This window comes from Pinus tabuliformis, chromosome 4_1 (genome assembly GCF_031772625.1).
Source record: "Pinus tabuliformis cultivar Carrire ecotype Pingquan chromosome 4_1, CPIR1, whole genome shotgun sequence".
NCBI classification, from domain to species: Eukaryota; Viridiplantae; Streptophyta; class Pinopsida; order Pinales; family Pinaceae; genus Pinus; species Pinus tabuliformis.
The window spans coordinates 238,720,329-238,738,437 of record NC_142303.1 but is presented as its reverse complement, the minus strand read 5'-3'; the positions used below and the strand labels follow the sequence as shown (position 1 = coordinate 238,738,437).

At 37.5% G+C, this 18,109-nt stretch overlaps 1 protein-coding gene and 1 pseudogene across 1 annotated transcript in view; both read left to right on the top strand.

Annotated features, from left to right (window-relative positions):
- Window positions 1-10,773, top strand: part of LOC149175145 (pectinesterase 2-like) — a 47,648-nt gene extending 36,875 nt beyond the window's left edge. The window contains exons 3-4 of the mRNA XM_089421055.1: window positions 9,146-9,234; window positions 10,000-10,773. Coding sequence (XP_089277181.1) covers window positions 9,146-9,234; window positions 10,000-10,685 — 775 coding nt within the window. The 3' untranslated portion in view covers window positions 10,686-10,773. The remainder of the gene's footprint in view (window positions 1-9,145; window positions 9,235-9,999) is intronic.
- LOC149175146 (protein DETOXIFICATION 33-like) lies at window positions 1,781-3,241 on the top strand (annotated as a pseudogene).
- Window positions 10,774-18,109: the final 7,336 nt, after the last annotated feature.

Here is an 18,109-nt window from a genome sequence, read left to right as displayed (position 1 = left end):
TGGCATAATTGCAATGTTTAGCTTGAGTAGAATTAGTTCAAAGGTTTTGTGGCATGTGTTACACAAGAATCTTTCTAAGAAATGTTGCACAATTTACTCCATCTGGGGGAAGGCTAGAGCTTGGAGTAAAGTGTGAAGAGATTGTGGAGATTGCGACAACTAATTTATTGCAGTAGTCATGTTTCCAATTAGCAACGCCATTGGAAAATTTGCAGCACTCTGTGATGTTTCCTTATAATGGTGTTGGCATGAAACATAAAGTTGCCAAAATTGTGCTTGCTATGAAGGAATTTGCAATAGGTAAGCTAACAATAAAGGAACATGCATAGAATTCCCGAAACATTTTCTTTGCCAAAATAATAAGCTTCAATAGATTTTAGTATTACAAATGGAAAGTTTGTAGTTATATTATCTATGAAAGTCATCCCCAATGCCTTATCTCTGGTTTGTAGTATGATGATGCATTACCAAGTTTTAATGAAATACTACAATTTCATGAATATCTTTGTAGGATCAGTCAAAGTGGTTTGATCTGTACTCAATAGCATCAGGGAAGGACCTGAGCCATGAATATTTTGGTTTGTGATTGAACATGGAAGAGCGTTTTGATAGATGAGGGGGTGGTTTCATTGAATTAAAGTCTATAAATGGTAAGGATAAGATTTTCTATTTTTTGATTCCATATCCATAATTGTGGAGTAACAAATGTTGTAGGAGAAGATGTTTATAAACTCAATACAACAGATTGGAAATCAACATGCAATTTCAAAAATGAACTCAAAAGTTCATCTCATAGCAAGTAGAGAGTTCATATATATTCCGCCTCTATTTCAAATGCTATTGTATATATATTCCAAGGGTCAAAATAACCCCAAAACAGTATGGGCGTGTCCTTAAATCTTTTAGTGCAAATGATAATAAAATAACCACATATAACATCCATATGAAATCTATCATTGCTTGAACATGAAATACAAGATACACTGAAATAATCGCATGTAAAATCCATATAAAATCTATCATTTTTCGAAAATGAAATACAAGATATATGTGAAAATAAATAAAAAACCGAAAACTAAAAAAATAAAAATATTTTTCTAGTTTTGTGTAATCCCCAAACTACTATTACTTAATTAATGTCTTTCCATTACTTGATGTTTGTATCTTTGAAAATGTTATTACTTAATTAGGTCGATAGGCCTTCCTTTGAATCAGTTTAGTAGTCTACACTTTCATTCCCTAATTGACATCTTGATCTTCTGTTGTTTGACATTTGGCACAATTTTTTCTCTATCCTATGATTAACATTTGGACCTTCTACTGTTTAACATCTGGCACAATTTTTTCTCTATCCGCTTGACATCTGTTTCCCACAGGCATCATTTTTCTGGGTTTCTCCACATCTGGTTTGGTGGCATTATTCCTTAGCTCTCTCTAAAACATGGTTATACCGTGCACGATAAACAAGTTCGGTGCATTTACATTATGATGAAATGTAAATGACGAGGCAGCACGAGAAACTTGGATAGAATCCAAAAAGCTGTGGGCTATTTCAGGCCCTGTGATTTTCACTGCTCTATGCCAGTATTCACTGGGAGCTATCACCCAGACCTTTGCTGGGCATTTGGGTACTATTGAACTAGCTGCAGTGGCTATCGAGAACTCTGTTATAGCAGGGTTGGCCTTCAGAACTATGGTGGGCCAAACTAAAAACCATTTTCTATTGGTAGTTTTTCTGTTTGTTTCAGTTTTGTAAAGTTTGACTTGAATTGAATTGCAGCTTGGCATGGGCAGTGCACTGGAGACACTGTGTGGTCAAGCCTTTGGAGCAGGGTAGATACACATGATGGGAGTGTATATGCAGAGGTCATGGATTATACTTCTTGTCACAGCATCAGGCTTAAGCCTCATTTACATTTTTTCACCGCCCATATTGAAGCTCTTTGGGCAATCTGATGAGATTTCTGACTTGGCTGGGAAGTTTGCCATCTGGATGCTTCCTCAGTTATTTGCCTATGCACTAAATTTTCCAATGCAGAAGTTCCTTCAATCGCAAAGAAAGGTCATGGCCATGGCCTGGATCGCTGCAGTGGCTTTAGTCATACACATTTTCTTGAGTTGGCTCTTTATTTTGAAGCTGGGATGGGGTTTGCCAGGAGTAGCCATAACTCTCAACCTTTCATGGGTGATAGTTGATGTGGGGTAGCTGATATATATAATGTCGGGTGCCTTTCCTGGTTCATGGACTGGAATGTCACAGTTGGCATTCCAGGATTTTCCTGCCTTCATCAGGCTTTCCTTGGCTTCTGCTGTGATGCTATGGTTTGTTTTCTTCGATCATTTATTGCTATGCTCTCTGGTTTTACTGTTTAGTTTGTTCAAATCTTAGCAAAAGTACTCGTTCTGATCCTGTACTCTTTAATTAGCAACCTGGAGTTCTTGTATCTTATGATATTGGTCATTTTAGTTGGGCGCCTGAAAAATATAGAAATTGGAGTGGACTCAATCTCCATTTGGTATGATAATTTGCTAAATCATTTCCTGTATCTAATATTCTTTATTGGTACATCAAAGTTACAGAGTATAGTAATTATCTTACTGGCAACCATTATGCCTTTGCAGTATGAATTTGAACGGATGGGAAATGATGATAGCCCTTGGATTCAATGCTGCTGTCAGGTATGTTGGGTGGTTCCAGTTCTTCCCTATGATAGTCTGATTGAACTGAATAAAATCATTTGAGTCGTGCCCAAAAACCAGAGTATGACGATCTCTATCTGTATTCGGTTTGTTCTGCTGCAGTGTGAGAGTGTCGAATGAACTTGGAGCTGGGTGCCCAAAGGCTGGACAGTTTGCAGTAGTGGTGGCGACCTTGACCTCACTAATGATAGGAATAACATGTATGATCATTATTTTCGGCACCAGAAATGAATTTCCAGTGGCTTTTACGAATAGCAAGGAGGTTATGCATGCAATATCCAAGCTAGCAACTTTGCTTGCACTGACAATGCTTCTCAACAGTGTGCAACCAGTTCTATCTGGTAAGATCTTTAATAATTTATTTTCCTATCCTTCTTGTTAGAATTTCACAATACTGTTTGCATAGTGCAACATGTATAAAGTGAACAGAGTCCACTGGTTTGAGACTGTATTGAGGATTTTCTGTTTTTTCCTATCATTAATTTTCTGAGTAATTTTTTTTACATTCTGTATAACAGAGATGCAGCCTATGCTTTTATAATAAAATTACTGGCCATGAGATCCATTTTCAGAAAACCTTTTCTTGACCCCATCTATATTAGCGATATTGAAGAAAAACTATAATAGTCATTTTGTTCAACACATACTTACAAGCATAGTTCAGTAAGAATAGTTAGGTTTCTCATAGTGGTATGGAAGAGGACTCACATGCTACAACATCTTAAGATAAATCCCAAGGTGTTGTTGCTGTGACTATACAATCAGTAATGCCAGTGGGTATCTATTAACTACTAATTGGCTAGGTCTGGTATTCGATGAGACCAAGATGGATGAACATTGAAATACCTTCATGGTCCCATCTATTGGGGGTTATGCTTGCTTCAGTGGTAATTAGGGAGATAATATAGAACTTAGAGACTATTGGGCTGAGAATAAGTGTTTGCTCCTCTGAGTGTATTTACAATGTTCTTGAGCCTCCCAGTTACTACTGCTGCCTACCTCCTCTTATAAAAATAATACTAATAAACGGGTCTTATTGCATTGCAAGAATGTGGCGTTTAGGGATGCGTTGTGTAATCTACTGATTGTGCAGAGCTTTATAGAATGGTGATGGATGCTCTGCATCATACTTACCTTGTTTGAAAAATTATTCTGAATCTCCTAGTTCGGAGTCATTGAACCTTTTTTCATCTTTCCCCACTGGCCAAACTATGACTCAACCTGCACAATGCCCCACCTCTTTCCTCTAAGGTCTTCCTCAGCTATGATCCCATGACAATCAATTATATTGTTAAGAGTTGATTCTATTTTTATTAGGGCACTGAATTTCTCAGTGGTGATATATCACTTGCTTTTCTTTTTGGCAATGGTGAGACTACATCATAGTCATGTTTAAAAATAACACACGAATAAGGTTGGGAATTGAATGGGTGAATTAACATCTAAGAGTGCCTTAACCACGCACCTGATCACCACTTATCCAAAACCTGTGACATCTGTAAAATACTTGGAACAAGCATTGCCAGTAAAGATCCTCCAACTAAGCTACCAAAAGGATTAAACTGACTGCTGAAACCCATATGTTCCATTTCTTCCATGACTGCTGCAATAGGGATGGCATGGATACATATTTCTTCAATTTCAACAAAATGTTTGTCTTGAGCAGATGGCAACCAAAAAGTTAGAGACATTCATGACTTAGCATTTACTATCTCACTTTTTGCCTTGTAGAATGTCTTTTCTGGCCTTAAGTTGTTTGCGGAAAAAAGGAGGGATTGAATTAACCTCTTGTCTAGCTTCTTCAACCCGCTTGTTTTCTTTTGAACATTCAGCTGTGCTTACTATTCCCATGTTCTCTACTAGAGAATGCACTTGAAAATATATGTTACTATTAGGATGTTCATGCCCAGTCCTATCATTAAGATCTTTGATCTTCCAATGATCCTCATCAACTGATATTGCTGGTTTCTTGTTCATTACACCTTCAATAGTTCTCCTATCATTCAATATTTCAAGACAAGATGCAACTCTAGCCTCATAAGAAGAATCCAAACCAAGGGAATCAGAAAGCTTTACATCAACCCAACTATCCTCATCACTGTTGGGAGACTTACCTTTAGTAATATCTTTCGGAAACTCATTCAGATCCCTCTGCAACATGTTATGTGGGATCCTTGTCAAATATTGCCAAATTCTGCGTGTGAGCTAATTCTATGTAAGATTCCTTGACCTCCTCAAATGCCCGAGTTCTATCTTCTTCCATTGAATGTAGAGAACTGTTGAAGGACCTTTTCCTGAGGCTGGCCCTATTAAGTGGGTCACCTTTTCCTTCAGAAATAGTTTCTCCTTCACAGTTGGAATCGTAAATCCCTGTAGCATTTTCACAATGGACAATGCTTACCATTGTCACTATGAAGCTCTAACAAACTGTATAATTCATGCAACTGGGTAGTGCTTCTTAAGCAAATGCTGGTCTTTCCATAAAATTGACTGCACCAAAAATGACATCCATAGATTTAGAGAAGCCTACACCACTGATTGAGAAAATCAAATCATGAAACTCTTAAAGAAACTCCATTTCTAATTTTTCATTTCTAGGCAAAACAAATGGAAACATCCTCCTTATGATCAAAATCCCAACACCCAAACATCTGTCAAATAAAACTTATTTATCAGCACGTGATAGACCAACCAAGACTTCAGGCAGAAACATTTAAATTGTTAATACTTGCAAAAAAATAATTCACCAGGATTCCAGAAAGTTGGAATCTAATAAAATAGACTAGAAACCACCCTAAAAAAAAATCCATTCACCAGGAATATAATCAAAGCTTGATAAATCAAAACATGATTAATATTTCTGTAGCTCTAATATATCATACACCATAAAATTTGTCATGTTTAATGTGCTTCGGCCATCCTGTGCATCAAGATATGTATAGCTGAGATTCTTGGGGGATTTCACGTGCCTTAAGAGTGTCTACATTTTTAAAAATTTTTTTTTTCAGTAGTTGTACGTTTGAATGAAAACAATTCATTTTTTCTGTTCTGCTCTCTTAATTCCCTTGGTGTTGCCTTTAAAGCATAATTATTGAGAAAACCGTATAAACTAGTTAGTGAGCCTTATGAAAAGTAACAATGCTAAACCATAGAAGCCCGCTTGCTCATATATGAATGTTGCATTACCCAAATTGAATTTGAAGTTTTCTTGATGCAATATCTATAGGAGTCGTGAGTTTTTTCATTTAGTAAATTACTCTAGGTAAGTTAGCCGTCAAGAACCAATCAACTCCTAGGACTTGGAGAACGAATAACAGGTTTGCAGGTTCTTCAGCTGTCTAAAATTTGGAATATACATGTGATCTGAAGTTGTGGAATTTGTCATGATTAACTCAATGACAAGCATTGATCTGTCATATGATCATACTGACTCCTGAATTCCGTAGAATTCTTGGAATCGATATCATTTTTTCTCTTCTGAATGTTTGCATGTGTTCCTTCATCCTTACCAAATTATTTAGGGCCGCTTATATGCCACGTACCTTTATAAGCTCTTCACTTGTAGTTACATTTCCCATAGGACCATCATTCCAGGGAGATACATATTTAACTTTCTTAACACCGTGATTCTTAACATTACTTGAAGCACATTTTTAACCGAAATGGCTAGATTTATAGCTTATCTTATGACTTACAAAGGAGTACACACAGTTTAGTTGCCAACAACTACCCAGTCTGCAAAATATATAGGTCTCAAGCACCATTGTTATTCAATCCTAATACAGTTCTGAAGATCTCAAGGCAGTTGCAGAATGACTCCTTCCAACTACACACGGATATATAAGGGGTTCTGACATTGGAAGTGGATATGATTTTCCTTGCCTTGCAATTGGTATAAGTAGAAACTGTAACCATGGATATAGCATTCTACTCTAGTATTTGATCGCTAGTGTGCTTGTGAGTTACATTGGAAAATGTTTCTATAGATAAGGGTAGGAATTTGCTACAATGATCTCTTGCTTTTTCTCCAACTGCATTCTGTAGATGCTCCAACAGTATAAACATTATATATTAAATCCGCATATATTATAAACATATTAAATTTCCAAACCATACATCAAAGGAATCCAACAATGCTCAGAAAGTTTTAGTCTAAGCCACCCACCTTGTTAGAACTCCACTACTATTAGGGGTTGATTTCTTCTAGAATATGTAGCTACTTATCCTTGTACGCGGATTATGGTGACAGTAGGTCATGGTGACACCTATCAAGGTTGTAGTACTTGTAATTTTAAAATCTAAAAGAAAGGTGCAAAGATGCAAGACAAAACGTAACTTTTAGGGTTTCTTTTTATGATTCTTTCTTTTTATCAGCAATGTGCTTTTTAAGTTTGTAGGGTCTATGTGCATCCCACATTAGAAGACTGGAAACACCCACTCTAGGTTGAAAATAGTTAGCCTCTAGGAGGTGGCCAGGAAAGAGTTTAGAAAGTTTTCCATGAGATTTTTGCAAGTTAGCTTATGATCTACAAGAGCATTTATGGCTTGGATTCTTCAACAACTCTAGTATTTGATTGCTAGTGTGCTTGTGAGTTATGTTGGAACATGTTTCTATAAATAAGGGTAGGAATTTGCTACAATGATCCCTTGATTTTTCTCCAATTGCATTTAGATGCTCCAACAGTAAAAATATTATAAATTGATTTTATATATTTTTAAATTAGGAAATATTCATTTTCCGTGAAGGTAAGAAAGGTAAAAATACTTTTTCTATATTATTAAATTTATATAGGTGATTTTAGCTTAAAGTTTACGAATCTGAGAAAGATTAAAAATTATAATTAATTAGGGAACAAATTTAATATTTCCATTATTTAAATCAATTAAGATTTGAAGAAAAATTGAATTCGTATTATATTTTTGTTTTTTATATTGAAATTTGATTATGTTTTTGTCTTTTACATGGGGATTTAGTGGAAAATTTTGGTATTTCTTTAGTGTATATAAGAAGCATATTGTTAGAGTGTTTTTGCAAAATTAAATAAATATTATCAATTATATTATATTGTATAGTGTGTTTTTTATGTTGGTAACTTAGAAGACATTGTATTATAGAAAATGTACACAAATTACATGCATATGAGCTTTATGATGTACATAGATTACATAGAGAACGACCAAAAGAACAAAACAAGAAATGTAAATTTAGGTTGGAAAAACTTGTTTAGATGTCGAGAAGATTGTCAAATTCATGGATATAATATTTTATGTGTTATTTTTCATTATCAATCTCTAATCTCATGGATAGAATCTTTTATCTGTTATTCTGCATTATGATTTTGAGTAAAGTGATCTACGATGTACTATGAACACCTGCAAATATGCTTTGCTACCTTCAATGTGAAGCTCAAAGACAATTGCATCATTCAAAATTCAATATTCTAAATCAAAGTTCATTTAATACTTGATTATGGAAACCAAAATACATTTTTTTCAATTTAAAAATCTTATCGGTCTCTCTTTGCACCTTTTGGGACAATTGCTAGTTAATATATTTCCATTAATTGATTTCTGTATCTTTAAAAATGCTATTACTTAATTAATGTCTTTCCATTATGTATCTTTGAAAATGCTTATGACAAGGTAGGATCAAAGACTAACATGTGACTCAATATCTACAGGGAGTGATCACAAATTCCGCGTTTTTTTACTTTTTATTATCGTTCGGGGATGTTTCGGTGGCCTCTTTCTTCGGCAGGTTAAAACTGTGGTCAACATGTTATTATAAAAGTATTTGGTGAATAAATGGCAGGCTAATGGCGCTTTAGAGAGTTCTTTAGGGAATGAGAGAATTCAACGTAGGTTGGCGGCTACTTACAGAGATACCCTTTCCCTGCATTTTCATGTCTGGTTTTGGCAAATTCTGCCTTCTAAACTATGTACTGCATTGTGTGATAAAATCTATTTTATAATTGAATTCGTTAGACGCGAAATTTCTATTGGCGATGCCGCGTTAAAACGTCAAACGGATGAGTGTACGACCTCAACGGAAGTAGAATAGCTAGGCTGCGCAATCCATATTTGGTTGAGGTAAAAGAGGTCAACTGGATGAGGCGGAAGATACTCCCCACAGGCTGCAAGTTACGTCCATCCATCCACTTGCGTCAAGGCTGTGGATATGGCCAGAATCTTCTACTTTGAGAGCAAATATTCTGTCGCGTGGAGGGGCCCTGTGTGGATGCCACAATTTCTGTCCCTTGGGGGGGCCCTCTGTGGAAGACGCCCAAGGCGATGTAACATACGTGCCGCCTGAGTGGATATGGCATCGGTAATCGATCCGCGCAGTGTTCCGGAGTTGGTGAAAGTCGTATAGGTTATTTGTCGCAACATCACCTCCTGCTCATAGATATATATATATGTTTTGTGAGAAAGAGTGAGACCACAGTTTGGTGGGAGATGGCATAAACTCCACTGCGATCACTGGAAATAGGAGCGTTGTGGACGGATGGACAACATTTCGCTCTGCAACAGTTGGTAAGCTGTTTTACTCGTTTCTCTGGTTATGTTTTTAGTTCTTCCTTTGTCGCGATGAAGGCCTCGTGTGAGGCTGAGGTATTGCTAATTTTGACAAATGTGTTATGTATATATTGCATGAATCCAACAAATCCCTCCTCACATTTCCTCGTTTTCTGTTCTGACTATTTTTTATTAATCACTCTGAGAATTACCTGGCTTATGTTCAATAACATCATGGACATCCTTGCAGAATCCCAGAATAATTCAGAATCTGGCTGTCTCGAGAGGTCAATTGTGGATTTCAGATTCTGGGATATTTTTAGAATTTGGGATATTCTTAGAATCTCATAGTCTGGAAAGGTCAAACAATTGACCTCTCTCAGATTCCAGAATATTTTCCTGAGGTCATAATTGTTTAACGAGGTCATTTCTTAAAAATTGTCTAGACACTTAAAAGCTAGATAAGTTGGGTATTTATATGTAGATTGTAGATTCGATGAATATCCCAGAATTTGATAGTCACGCTAGGGGTCAAACGATTAACCCATCCTCAACTTCAAATTCTCAAATTCTAAAATATTCCCATAATCCGGTCAAAGTTAAGAATTTTTGAATTTGCCTATCATGGAATTTAAGAAGGATATGCCACTTTTGTAAACATTCTTAGTGTAGCGTCTTCTTTATTTATTACAACTTCGCTGTCTTCATCAGTTACTATACAGTCCCTTTGGCTGGAGTTTTCTTTTATGGTCGCCCTCATTCGTGAAATATTTGTGATCGCAGCTGTCGTGGGGCAAGGCTTTATCGCTCGGGATATCTCTTTCGAGAACACTGCGGGACCAGAGAAGCATCAGGCTGTCGCCCTCCGAGTTGGGTCGGATATATCGGCATTCTACCGCTGCAGCTTTAAAGGCTACCAAGATACTCTCTACGCACACTCTCTTCGACAGTTCTACAGGGAATGCGACATTTATGGCACAGTTGATTTTATCTTCGGCAACGTTGCAGCTGTGTTTCAAAACTGCAATCTATTGGCTAGAAAACCGATGGATAATCAAAAGAATTGTTTTACGGCTCAAGGAAGAGATGATCCAAATCAAAACACTGGAATTTCTATTCAAAACTGCAACGTCTCTGCTGCGCCTGATCTAGCTCCGGTGAATAGCTCTTTCCAAACATTCTTGGGAAGGCCATGGAAAAATTACTCTCGTACGGTTTATATCGAATCATATATAGATGATGTCGTCGATCCTGCGGGTTGGCTGGAATGGTCGGGGGACTTTGCTTTGACGACGCTCTATTATGGCGAATATATGAATTCGGGACCGGGAGCAGGAACTGCAGAGCGAGTTCAATGGCCTAGATATCACACCATGAATATTTCTGATGCTCAAAATTTCACAGTGGCTAATTTCATTTCTGGTGATGCATGGATAGAAGACGTGCCTTTCGATGCAGCCTTAGATTAACAAGAATGACAATATCCTGTTGTATTCGTCACTAAGAGCTGCTCCCTGAGCATTCGAATTATCTCAGTTCATTGTTTCTTAACTTCAAGTGTAGCATTCTTTAGAATTATTTATTGATTTCAATGTAGCATTCTTTAGAATTGTTGAAAATGTAATTTCAACCGCAGTGGACCCGTGGAGCAGCAGTTAATGCACCCAAAACCGCTCAGCAAAACCACCAGAGCCGCCTTTAATCATAAAGTAGTTTCCGTATAATTGAGGCTGATACAATTATACTCAGCCACTTGGTCTTCCATATACGTCAGCAGGACTGACATTTCGGAGCCTAAAGTTTAGCACAAAAAGCCTCCCAAAATCCTCCACCGCCGTCCGATCTGCCTATTGTTCTCCGCAGTCCATTAACCAAAGTAGCATACCAACCTGCATTAAAAATTATGAGTGGAGTAAAATTCAAGTTTCGTTGACCGCAGGTTTTTATTAATGCATTTAATAAATTCTCATAAGTGTAGGTAGTGTATTTAAGTATTTAATAAATCCTCATAAGTGTAGGTGGTGTATTTAAGTTTTATATACTGCATATATTATTATACATCAAAACGTGTTATAGTTTCTTTTTGTTGGGGCGTTGACCATGGTAAAAGAAATGAACCAGAAACACACGGTGAGAAAAAGGGAATGAAGACTTGTGAACGGTGTGGGGGAGCATAAAGCAAAACAGTGCAAAACATATGAATAATGAGGGGTTGAAAGGTATTTTTTTGTGTGTTGCTCAAACGAATGGAAGAACTCACAGTAATATGAATGACTGTGAATTTTTATTTTTGAAAATGAAATGCAATATAAAATTTTACAGCATATGAAAAAATTGTTTTACAACAGTATGTGTAAAATAGTTTTACACCAGTAAATGTAAAAGGGGTTTTACAATAGTTTTCCTCAAAGTTTTCCTCAAAGTTTTCTTTTTGTTACTGCTGAAACAGTCAGTGTTTTAAACACACAGTCAAGAATTTAAAGCATAGTTGAGGATGCAAGGAATGGCTAGCACCAGTACTAGCATGGGTATGTTTAACACCCAGTTCCCACAATTTAATGGGAAGAACTATGACTACTGGTCAATAACCATGAGAGCTTTATTTGTCTCACAAGATCTATGAGAGCTTGTTGAATATGGGTTTGAAGAACCAGCAGATGAAAATCAATTTAACAACTTAACTCAGGCAGAGAGAGATCTGCTGAAGAGCAATAGGAAGAAGGATGCAAAAGCCATTGTATTGTTGTATCAAGCAGTGGACCAGAGTGTGTTTCCAAGGATAGCAGCAGCTAAGACATCCAATGAAGCATGACAAACCCTCAAAACAACTTATCAAGGCATGGAGAAAGTAAAGACAGCAAAACTACAGTTGCTGAGGAGAGATTTTGAGAATCTGAGCATGAAGGAGTCAGACACCATTGACTCATTTTTCACACATGTAATTGGTCTGGTCACACAGATAAGGACTCATGGAGAAACCCTTGAAGAAAGGAGGATTGTGGAGAAACTGTTGAGGGTCCTACCCTCAAAGTTTGATGTGATTGTCACCACCATATAAGAGACAAAGGATCTCTCAAACTTTTCAGTTGATGAGCTACATGCATCACTGATAACACATGAGCAGAGGTTGAGTAGAAATGAAAACTCATCTCTAGAGCAAGCCTTTAAGACCCAGATGTCTTTTGGAAGAGGAAGAGGTCAAGGCAGAGGAAACAAGAGAGGAAGAGGCAGAAGCCAGAACAGAGGTGGAAGGAACAGTCCAGCAAATTCTCAAGGAATAGGCAGCAACCCAATTCAGAACCAAGGCCAAGGCAGCAGCCAACAAAGAGGACAACATCATGCTCAAGGACAAAGGTATGAAAATTACAATGTCCAATGTTATTATTGTAAAAAATATGGGCATTATGCCAGTGAATGTAGGAAGAAGCAACATGATATGAGTAATAGACAAAATGCAAATGTCACTAGAGAAAACATCAGCCAAGATAATGTGTTGTTAGCTTGTAACATGGCTGAAACACACAGTGAGGACATATGGTTTTTAGACTCACCATATGACAGGAAATATAGCTCTCTTTTATGCCCTAGATAAAAATATGAAATCAGAAGTCACACTAGGAACTAATAGAAAATTTCTGTTATGGGAAAAGGAGAGGTAAAAATATTTACAAAGAAGGGTGAGAAGAAAACCATAGTAGATGTCTACTATGTCCCTGGAATGAGATGTAACCTCTTGAGTATTGGAGAGATTGTTCAAAAGGGTTACAATGTTTTCTTTGTGAATGATGTGTGCACCATCATGGATATAGCACCCAGCAAAAGATGCATTGCTGAAGTGAAGATGACAAGGAACAGGATGTTCCCTCTTAGAATAAGGGCAGATTTGAAAAACAAAGGAGAAATTGCAGCAGTCACCCAAGAGGCTTTCCAAAGCGTGCCAAAGGATGAAAATTGGTTGTGGCACTTGAGATTTGGACATCTCAATTTTGGAAGTCTAAACTTGTTAAGCAGAAAAGGAATGGTAAGATGATTACCATTGATAGAGAAACCGGACAACCTTTGTGAAGGTTGCATTTTGGGTAAACAACATAGAGAAAGTTTTCCATCAGGTAAAAGCATAAGGGCAAAGGCACCCTTAGAGATTGTCCACTCAGACTTATGTGGACCAATGCAAAATCCATCATTAGCAGGCAGCCAATATTTCCTAACATTTATTGATGACTTTACAAGAAAAACTTGGGTATATATTCTTAAAAACAAAAGTGAAGTGTTTGAAAAATTTCGAAATTTCAAAGCACTTGTGGAGAACCAAAGCGGGTTGCATGTAAACGTTTTGAGAACTGACAGAGGAGGTGAGTATATCTCCAAGGAATTCCTACGATTTTGTAGAGAAAATGGAATTCACAAACAGTTTACAGCTAGGTATACCCCACAGCAAAATGGAGTTGCTGAAAGGAAGAGCAGGACCATCATGGATATGGCGAGGAGCATGCTAAAGGAAAAGCATTTGCCAAATGATTATTGGGCTGAAGCTATAAATTGTGAAGTTTACATTCTGAACAGGTGTCCTACAAAAGCAACCATGAACAAAGTGCCGGAAGAAGCATGGAGTGGGAGAAAGCAAAGAGTCACCCACATGAGAGTTTTTGGATGTGTGGCCTATGCACACATACCAGATCAGCTAAGGAGGAAGTTGGACAACAAAGGGGAGAAATGTTTTTTCATTGGATACAGTGAGGAATCCAAAGCTTACAGGTTGTATATCCCATCTACCAAGAAGTTTTTTGTCAGCATAGATGTTCAATTCATTGAGGAGAAAGCTTGGGATGGAAGCATAGAGAAAACAATGAATGTTAAAAACTGTTTGTCTCATGATGAAGATGATGAGGAGGTGGCTGAAATGCATCCCCAAACAGCAATGCCAACACAAGGACAGCAAGGGACACCATTGAGGATAAATGAAAGTGCTTCTCCAAACACATCACAAGGAGGAAATTCAAGTGCATCTTCAAGCACTTGCACACCAAATGAACGAGGTAAGAAGTTTAGAAATCTAAGTGACATTTATGATGAAGGAATGAATTCCTTATTTGCCTTGTATTGTCATGTTGATGATCCTATTCATTTCGAAGAGGCAATTAAAGATAGGAAATGGATAGAAGCTATGGATGAGGAGATTAATGCCATAGAGAGAAACAAAACATGGGATTTGGTTGAGCTACCAAAAGGTAAAGAAGTCATTGGAGTTAAATGGGTCTACAAGACCAAAAGCAATGCTGAACGCAAGATAGAAAGGCACAAGGCAAGGTTGGTTGTCAAACGATACAAGCAGCAGTATGGGAGAGATTATGAGGAGACTTTCGCACCGGTTGCAAGAATGGAAACCGTGAGAGCAGTGCTGTCTATAGCAGCTCAAAACAAGTGGAAAGTTTACCAAATGGACGTGAAGTCAGCGTTCCTAAATGGAGTGTTAATGGAAGAGGTTTACATTGAACAACCTCTAGGCTATGAGAAGAAAGGTGAAGAGCACAAAGTGTGCAAATTGAAGAAAGCTTTTTATGGGCTGAAGCAAGTGCCAATAGCATGGTACAGCAGGATAGATTCTTATCTATTAGATAATGAATTTGACAAGTGTGAAGGAGAACCCACCGTCTACATCAAAGAAAAAGATGGTAAAATTTTAATTGTTGTCTTATACGTTGATGATGTTATTTCACAGGTAATGATGATCAACTCATTAAGAATTTTAAATCAGTCATGAAAGAGGAATTTGAAATGACTGACATGGGTTTCTTGAGATACTTCTTAGGCATAGAAGTAGATCAAAATGAAAAAGGATTTTTTATCTCACAAGCTAGATATGTAAATCAAGTGTTGGGCAGATTTAACATGCAAGAATGCAAAGCAGCGATCACTCCCACACTAATGGGATTAAAACTCAGCAGAGAGGACATCAGCAAGGATTTTGATCCTAGTTTGTACAAGAGTATTGTTGGCAGCCTTATGTATTTAACAGCTACTAGGCCTGACATTATGTTTGCTGTTAGTTTAATTTCCAGATTCATGGAGAGGCCAAAGGAAGCACATTGGCAGGCAGCAAAAAGAATTCTGAGGTATGTTAAAGGTACCAAAAGGTTTGGAATTTTATATACTACTTCAGAATGTTCAAATTTAGTTGGATACACTGATAGTGATTGGGATGGAAGTGTAGATGATTGGAAAAGCACTTCCGGTTATGTCTTTCATATGGGTTCATGAGCCATTTCATGGGCTTCTAAGAAGCAGTCCATTGTAGCATTGTCTACAACAGAGGCTGAATATGTGGCAGCTACAGCAGCAGCATGTCAAGCAGTTTGGATGAGAAGAATGTTGAGGAGCTTAGGCCAAGAGCAGGCAAAAGCGACAGTGATTTTTTGTGACAATAGCTCAGCTATTGCATTGTCAAAGAATTCAGTGTTTCATAAGAGAACGAAACATATTGATACAAGGTTTCACTACATCAGAGAATTGGTGAACAATGGAGAAATTGTCCTAGAACACTGCAGGACTCAAGAACAAGTAGGAGACATTTTGACAAAGCCATTGGATCAGAAAAACTTTGAATTTTTGAGGAAGTGTTTGGGTATGACCGAATGCCCAGCAGTTGAAATTAAAGGGGAGTGTTGAAAATGTAATTTCAACCGCACATCAGTGGACTCGTGGAGTAGCAGTTAATGCACCCAAAACTGCTCAGCAAAACCACCAGAGCATATCGGACCGCCTTTGATCATAAAGTAGTTTCCGTATAATCGAGCTCGATACAATTATACTCAGCCACGTGGTCCTCTATATACGTCAGCAGGACTGACATTTCGGAGCCTAAAGTTCAGCACAAAAGGCCTCCCGAAATCCTCCACCGCCGTCCGATCTGCCTGATCGTTCTCCGCCGTCCATCAACCAAAGTAGCATACGAGCCTGCATTAAAAATTATGCGTGGAGTAAAATTCAAGTTTCGTTGACCGCAGGTTTTTATTAATGCATTTAATAAATCCTCATAAGTGTAGGTAGAGTATTTAAGTTTTATATACGGCATATATTATTATACATCAAAACGTGTTATAGTTTCTTTTTGTTGGGGCGTTGACCATTGTAAAAGAAATGAAGCAGCAGAACACACGCGCGGGTGAAAAAAAGGGAATGAAGACTTGTGAACGGTGTGGGGAGCATAACGCACAGCAGTGCAAAACATATGAATAACCAGGGGTTGAAAGGTATTTTTGTGTGTTGCTCAAACGAATGGAAGAACGCACAGTAATATGAATGACTGTGAATTTTTATTTTTGAAAATGAAATGCAATATAAAAATTTTACAGCATATGTAAAAATTGTTTTACAGCAGTATGTGTAAAATAGTTTTACACCAGTAAATGTAAAAGGGGTTTTACAGCAGTAAAGGTAAATGGTCTTTTACACACCAGCAATGTAAATTCTCAGGTGGAGACAGAGTTTTGTTGAATGTTTTTTTGGTGAATCCCTCTCAGTAAAAGAGGATGAATATGTATCAGACATTTTATTTTAATGAATAGAAATCATTTTCTCGGTGTGTAATACTCTGTTCTCAGTCAATTTTTTTTAAAGATTCCCTGTGCAAAGGATCCTGTGGAGTGAAAGAAACAGAGCATTGCCTCTGTGTGTTCAGTTTTATTTGTTTTTGGGATTTTACCAGAAAAATCCCCAACAAGAATTATTTATTGATTTCAATGTAGCATTCTAGTGCGATGCAACCGTAAATAATCCAGAGAACCAATAACAGTTAAAAATAAGTTTCCTCGTAATGTTATGCATTTGTTTGATAAGTATTATTATTGGTAAGCGATGAGTTTCGTACCAATTTATTGAAGTAAGCGGTGACTTTCATTTCTTATTTTAATCGACGGTCCAGATAAATCCTAGAAGGAATATGTCGATATCGAAGGAAGGTATATCTTTCGTCTAGTCCATATCGATGGTTGATGCGTTAAGGCACCCCAAAACAATCACTTGGCTTTGTTTCCACGGATAACTAATTAGGCTTCATCATGCGTGCACCAATCACGTTACTATTATGTTTGGCTAGCCCTTGTGTTTTCATAACATGTTACTATTTTGTTTGGCTAGCCCTTGTGTTTTCATAACATGCATGAGGTTAGTATTATCTGTATTATGTGTTTTATTCTGTTTTTTCACGAGGGAAATTCAAGTTAAAAATAATTAATATGATTTTGTATTAATGGAGGAATGGTTACATAATTGTAACGTATCTCCTTAGTTTAGGATTTGATCCTAGAGTTTAGGAGTGTGGTTGCAACTTCCTGATTTTCAGAGTTGTATTTAATGATGTAATCTTTTCATTGATGGAAATAGAGTGTACGAGAGTGATCTATCTGTTTTGTGAGTGTAGTCTCCAGGTGCAGGCCACGCCTGTGAGCTACATCTCCTTCTCTTCAATTCTGTTCACATTTTATCTTGGTATCAAAGCTCAGATTGGGTGAGCCTGATCTTTTATCACCTTTGTGGCTAAAGTGCCTTTGTAGCTAGCTTGTTTGTGTGGTAGAATTGTCTGTGTGGCTTGAAGTGCCTCTGTGGCTGCGTGTACACAAGAGCTCTGTGCTCAATTGAGGAGGTGGATTGCAGAACACTTGGCTCGGACTTGGATCTTTTTTTTTTTTTGGGTAGAAGGGGGTTGGCGCGGGTTTCTGGCTCGGGAGCGTGCCAGAATTCTAGATTGGCGTGTTTGTTCGATTATTAAGCGCGCCATCGCGCCATAATACTGGATTGGCGCAGAATTTAACTGGGAAATCGCGCCAGACATTTTAACTCGCACCGATTTTATCTTGGCGTGGGATTTTCGCTCGGGAGAGCACCAACTCACCTT